At 35.9% G+C, this 7,351-nt stretch overlaps 1 protein-coding gene across 1 annotated transcript; it reads right to left on the reverse strand.

The window, feature by feature from the left end:
* Positions 1–781: 781 nt before the first annotated feature.
* On the reverse strand, positions 782–3,999 carry LOC111801485 (cationic amino acid transporter 1-like). Its single transcript, XM_023685496.1, has 2 exons — positions 3,472–3,999; positions 782–2,333 (listed from the first exon to the last, which is right to left on the reverse strand). The coding sequence occupies exons 1-2, from the start codon at positions 3,890–3,892 to the stop codon at positions 1,000–1,002; spliced, it is 1,755 nt and encodes a 584-aa protein (XP_023541264.1). The 5' UTR covers positions 3,893–3,999; the 3' UTR covers positions 782–999.
* Positions 4,000–7,351: the final 3,352 nt, after the last annotated feature.

Genomic DNA, 7,351 nt, shown 5'->3' on the forward strand with positions numbered 1-7,351 from the left:
CTACACCGACTACAAGAGTTTAATGTATTTCTTCACCCAGAAAAAGTTGAACACGAGGCAACAGTACGTGTGCCATGTGTATCGGGATACTTTCCAGTTATATTATGTTAGTACGGATGCATATCTTCGATATTCATGTTCGTCAGGATATCATGTTGGTCTTTCATTTGTTGTGGCGTCTGACGACGTATAACGTGTTAAGCCTGACCATATCAGGCCTAAGGGGTACGTATACAAGCCCATCTAGTGAGTCCATGTGCGCGTACGTGGGTCTCGTGTGTGGAAAAGTACTACACATCCAACCTTACTCGGAATTGGAAAGAGTCCAAGGCCATGTGATAGTTTTAAGATAGGATCCAATCATGTTATGTGTGTGATTACATTGTTAACCTCAATGGTGGGGTGACTTACTAAGTAAATCATAAAATACTCAAGTCACGTGCTACTCTTATATTTTTTTTAGGTAAAGGTAAAACTCTCATGCACGGATGATGGTGAAAGTTGGGAAGACCATGTAAGTTCGAATAGGGCATGATAGAGACGCATTCAATTTCAGTAGGTGTTTTTAATGCAATTATTTTATATTTAAAACTATATTCTGTTTAATTTCTTGTTTTAAATTGAATACGTACGTATATGGCTTTATTTTAAAAGTATTTATTATGTACTTTCGCATACATGATTAAAACATGCATGGGTGACATCACTAATTAGGTTAAGAAAATTAGGGGCGTTGCATAGGACAATGGTAACGACCCTTAATTTCTTTTTACTCAGGGTCGCTACTAACGTCTCATGCTCAACTAATATGCTATAATTTTTTCATGAACTATCTATAATTTTTACAAGTACAATAAAATGCATACAAACAAACCACCGTCCTTGCTAACACAATAACAAACATAAACAACAAGTCCCCTAACGAAAGCACTAAGCCAATCATTATAAATTCAAACAACATGAGATCCATTTCTCAAAGTTGAGCTTCTTCTTCCCCGTTCACACACTGTTGTTAACTTCTCCTGCTACCATCTTGGACTCCATGACCGAATCATAAGAAGCATGTAATCCAATCAAGAAATAGTAAACTAACAGAATCCCAGTCCAGATTCCAAACCTTTCAAATGAAGCTTTGTCGATCGACCCAAGAAGGAAAAGGTTGATGGCGATTGACAATGAAGGCACCCATGGGACGAGCGGCACGCCCCACACACGAGGCTTTTTGGCTTGTGGGACGCCCAGCCATAGGGCTAGAGTTGAGAGAAACCATATGGAATTGGACACTACCAAGCCGATCCAGCCGTTGCTCAAGCTCCAATATACGGCGGTTGCTATTGAAGATCCGAGGATTAGAACCAGGCAGATTATGAGCTTGTTTCGGTCCGATGACGTCGTTTCACCACTGACATAGTAGCGTCGGACGATTAGGCCGAGGGCTACCAACATGAAGATGAAGAGGGTGGAGATAGAAAGGAGGTTTGAGAGGATTCCCAAACTTGTAAAGAAGGCAATTATTGCTGTTGCAGCGAGCATGGTGGCTGTTGCATTCACTGGAGTGCCAGTCCTTTCATGCACTTTGGCGAACCATGGTGAGATCATGTGGGATCTGGCAATGTGCGTGAGATAGCGAGCCTGTCCAACAGCACTAACCAACAACACGGTGGTCATGCCTTTAATAGCACCAGCAGCGACAATGTACTTAGCCCAACCCCATCCAACAGCCTCAAAAGCCACTGAAAACGGCGCATCCTCATCAATTTGTTGGTACGGTTGCATCAAGCACAACGTAACCGCAAGAATGCAATAGGCTAAAGTGGTGATCACCATGGACCCAACAAGACCAATAGGTATATCTTTAGCAGGGTTCTTAGTTTCCTCAGCCATTGTCGAAACGGCATCGAAACCAACATATGCAAAGAACAAAACGGCCGAGGCTACAAAGATGCCACGAGGGCCATAGGGGGCAAAGGGAGTGAAGTTTTTCGGGTTGGCCTTGGTTAGGCCAGCAATGACAATGAAGAGAATGATGGCAACGTGGAAAATGGAAGCAATGTAGTTGAAGCGAGAGGAGCCTTTGGTGCTGGCTATGGCTAAAGTGCAAATGACGATGATCACGACAATGGCAATGGGGTCGAGCTGGTTGTAGTCGTCAGGAAAAGACGAGACGTGGATGCGAAAATCGTTCGGATGATGATTGCACAAAGTGGCAAAGTATGATGTCCATGAACGGGCCACAGCAGCACCGCCAATTACATATTCAAGGAGGATGTTGCCCGCCGCGATGAATGCCACGAAGTCTCCTAATTCTACCCTTAGATAGGCAAATGATCCACCTGAACAAATAATTACAATTGGTTGACGTTTATAATAAAAAAAATTCAATATAATATCACTTTCATATCATTATTTCGACCAAAAAAAACAAGACCCACCTCATTAAAGGAAAAAAAAAATAATAACACAAGGGCACATGGGACTTTTAATTTTAAGAAAAAATATAATAAATTTTTTGAAGATTTAATGATATTTTAAAAATAAATTAGAAAGTCAAAGGGTATTTATTTATTAATTAATTTAGTCTTATTCTTCTTATCACCATTGTTATTTTAAATTGTAGGAAAATATGAACAAGATCCGAAAAAGTTGACTTACAAACTAAGTTCGGTCAAAGAAACATGATAAAAGGGTAATTATGAGTCAACGACTCGACAAGTGGCCAGAAATATCTTCTTTTCCAACAATAAAATAAATAACAAGACGAAAATAAATATTACTTATTGTTTAATTGAATTATTTTTCATTCTTACAATAATAATAATCAAATTATTAATATTAATAATCAGCCAAAAATATTTAAATAATAATAAAATTATCATTTAGATTTCTAAATTTTAAATTTTAAATTTTCAAAATGATATATATATATATATATATATATATATATATATATATATATATATATATATATTTTACTCTATGTTATCAAAGTTTTACATTTAGAATTTTTTTAATTAATTTTAATAATGATGAGGAATTAGTAAAATTTGATTAATTAATTTAAAAGAATAAAATAATTAACAGAAAATTAATGAAAATTCAAGATTAAATGTATAAAATTTTAAAAAGAAATTAATCTAAAAAATCAATAATAAAATATATAATTATTTTGAAAGGTTGAGTGAATAAAATTTAAACTAAAAAAATTCAAGAATAAAAATTAAAAAAATTAAAAATATAGGAAAATAAAAATTAAAGTAAAAATTTAATTTAAGTTTATATAATAAAAAATAAAAAAATGGACGGAAAAAGAAGGCTATCGTAAAATAGAAAAAGTCAGACGATTACTTAAAACTGTAATTTTTCCATAAATAAAATTACTTAAAACGGTAATTTTTTCCATAAATAAAATTAAATGAAATTGACGTTAATATGAAACTATGGAGGAGATTAGATTTGGAAAAAGACACATACCGGCTGCCGGAATCTCGACGGCGAACTCAGTGTAACAGAAGACGGAAAGCATGGCAGAGACACCGGAGACGACATAAGACAAGACGACGGCTGGGCCGGCGTGTTTCTTAGTCTCAAGACCGGTGAGGACGAATATTCCGGCGCCGATGACAGCGCCGATACCGAACCACATAAGGTCCCACCACGTGAGGCTCTTCTTCATCTCGTGCTGGCTCCGAGCCTTCATCTCAACGAGCTCGATGTGATCCCCGGACCTGGCCGTGAGCCGATCCAAGAGCCGGGCTGGCGTCGCCTTCAACGCTTTAGCATAATTTCCCCAACTCTTGAACGACTCCTCTGGTAGAAAATCTTGCTTCGAACAACCACAGGATCTTTTTCGGATCCCTTCTCCACCACCGGCGTCACTGTTCGGTTGACCCATTTTGATTTCACAGAGAGAAAGAGAGAGTACTTAAGACAAGACGGGAGAATAAGAAAGGAAAACGAGGTTTATAAAGGAAGTAGAGACGACCCGTGACAGCTAGTAGACATAGTGGTTTTAGAGTCTCGAATATGAAACGAAACTGATATGTGGAGGTTAGTTGGGTGGTCACATTCATGGAATCAAGCTGTGGTTTCTAAATTTAGTCATCTCATTAAGGAACAATTAGCTAAGATTTAGGTTTTAACCCAATGGTTAAAAGGGCAGAAACGACAAGTCGGAACTCTGAATCACCTTCGCCATTGAAATCGTTTTGCTGATTTTATGTCGTCAAACCAGAATCCTAATTCTATTCGAATTAAACCTGAAATTTAACGAATTTTCACCATAAAACTATATTTATTTAACCATTTTTTTATTAATTATTTTTCTAATAACTTTTTAAAAAATATTTAAAAATATATAAATAGATTTTGGACGAGATTTTACTTTTATTAAAAATCAAATTTTGAATCAATTATCAAATATTAGTGGTTTGTATCCTATTTAAAGCTTATGAATATAAATGAGAAAACAGGTTCGATTCTGATTCTAATTCTATTTCTATTTCTTATTTTTTAACATTTAATAAGAGTTGGATGGAAAATCATAGAACGAGAATAATTGGGTTAGTCTAAAAATATTTCAATCTGACCCAACTCAACTCAGAAACACTTCTCCACGTCATCGAAAAGTTTGGTCTTGTGATTTTGAGAAAAATTAAAATTTAGTTCATATAATTTAAATATTAAAATTTAGTCCATATTTTGGGGCGTTTTAGTTCGAGTGAGTATAAACATGATTTTGGTGAACAGTCATACACTCCGTATTGATACGACAAGAATAGTAAAGACCTAACTATTTATGAGAGTAAGTAGAAGGGATTTGGAACATGGATACGACCATGGACAACACATCTTGTATAAGCATGACTGAGACATCCAGCACAAAACCACAGACAACACACCTTGAACAAGCATAACCATGATATCCTCCCCCCTCCCCCCCTCAATTAGTGACGTCCCTGTCAACCGACTCTTCAAAAACTTAGTAGTGTAGGATGAGGTTGGCTCCAGGTCTCTCGACGCGCTTCCAGCTGATCTTTGCCTTGAGGAGTCTCTCCTAATCTGTCAGGAACGGTTAAAAACCACTTCTTGGTTTGTTGATTTTTTGTGTCTTCTCTATCAGAATCTCCTTCTTTCTTTGCGATGTAACCCTTCAAGTTACTAATGTGGACAACATGGCTAGTCTACCTTCATGGGAGCAATTGGATATGATGCATTCTCGATCCTTTGAATGACTTTGGCTAGTCAATAGTGCTTTTGTACCGGTCGTTGGTTCTTGTTATCTTGAAATCAGAGTTGATCTAAACTCAACTTTATTAGAACTGTTTCTCCATTTAGGAATTGTCGTGGCCAAAGCTTTCGACCGACCCTTCTCTTCATCTATCTGGATGCTATTCCCCCTCCAGCGGAGGTATTGGATTAAAGTCTCTTCAGAAGTCATTTAAATGTCTATAGATCTCAGCTAGCTCAGGCTTAGCCATATGACACGCATCTGGGGCAGACAATCTCGCCCCAACATAAAATCAATCTTGTGATTTTATCTGCCCAGGTAAAGATAAATACTTTGTCTGACTTTCTGATCTTGCATCGTGATGTTTCTATTGCGACTGTGAGGTTGTTGAAGTTAGCTCACTCGATCTCCTCTCTTCAACTACGACAACGTCAACAAGCGCGGATGACAATGTCGCCATGAAGGTCATGGAACCGGAGTTAGGGTAGTAGCATTTACGCGTGTTTAGTTAGGGTAGTAGAAATATAGGGTCATTACGAAATAGATGTATACCATGCTAGCCTCCAAACACGACAACTTTTGAATAGATCCTTCTCAAGAATACTACAAACCGTTCAACTAAAAGAGCATTAAAAAAATAAATGACACACAATTGGTTGTAATCTTTTTCACGTTAGCTAGTCGAGTTATTTGAGTAAGTTAAATATGACCAAACAAAATTCGTGACGTACAACTTATGAGTTGAAAGTCGATATTCGATTTACGTCAACAAAAAAAAAAAAAAAAATAAAATAAAACGAAATACACAAAGCTTTATGACGTGTGAAAATGAGAAGTTGTAAAGAATGGAAAGATGCTATATGACAAGCTTTGAGACATGATAAGACATGAGATATGAAACACGACAAGAGGATACATATGACAAAGTATGTTTGAAAGTTTGACCAACAAGCATTTATGACGTGCACACTTTGACTTTGACTTTCAAATGGGATATATGGAAACTTGAGTTGGAATTCGGTGTACTGTCTTGTTAAGGTAAAATGAATGATGGGAGGTGGTTAGAACCCCGTAATTGATAGGAGATATTGTCCACTTTGAGCATAAACTCTTGTCTGAGTAACTTTTGACTCCACTTTCGAAGCTCACAATTTCTTTGTTCGACATTTGAGGATTCTACCGATATGGCTAAATTAAGAGCATGACTCTGATACCATATTAGTAATCACGTACCTCCAAAAATGATATGATATTGTCCACTTTGAGCATAAGCTCTCATGGCTACGCTTTGTACTTTTCCAAAAGGTCTCGTAACAATGGATATATATTCCTTATTCCCTAAATTAGCCCGGACTCCCACCCAACAACATACACTTAGGAGAGAGAAAATGTACGTATGAATATTGGCCAGAAGTTTTTCAAGTATGTACGTTAGAGAATACAGACAGACTACATTTTCAAATCTATATATATATATAACTATCTATCATATAACTATATATATAATAGTTTTTATAGTAGTTGTTTACGGTAATAACCATTTACTTTATATGTCATTTACCGTATATAGTTTTAACGGTTGAATAAACAACAGACTCCATGACCTAACATAGTTTTAGTTCGTTTCTATAGAGATAAACTCAAAACTTGATACTGTATAAAAACAAACTAGGTCTCACAAACTACAAAACTAAGTTCGATTAACTCTAATATAAAAGTGAGATTCTTTGGTTTACTAAGTCAACAGCTGCTCCATTGCATCATACTTTAGTGTTTTGAAGCCAGTCAGATAATCCATATTTTGACGGCTCTAGCTTGACGTCTTGGTTGATCTAGTTGGAGTTTGATGTTTTCAGATAATTTCCTACAATTTTCTAACTCTCCGAGAGTCATTTCTGACTCTTTTGGAGGTGTTCGACACAAAGTCAATGTCAAAGTCAAAGCCATCTATTTTGATCTTAAACAAAAACAAAGACTTGAAATTTGCATACAACAACTTAGTTTCTCTTTATCCACAAACCAACCATAAATATATACATATATATATATATATATATATATATATATATATATATATATATATATATATATATATATATATATATATATATATATATATATATA

The sequence above is a fragment of the Cucurbita pepo genome, chromosome LG09, assembly GCF_002806865.2.
Source record: "Cucurbita pepo subsp. pepo cultivar mu-cu-16 chromosome LG09, ASM280686v2, whole genome shotgun sequence".
In the NCBI taxonomy this organism is placed as follows: Eukaryota; Viridiplantae; Streptophyta; class Magnoliopsida; order Cucurbitales; family Cucurbitaceae; genus Cucurbita; species Cucurbita pepo.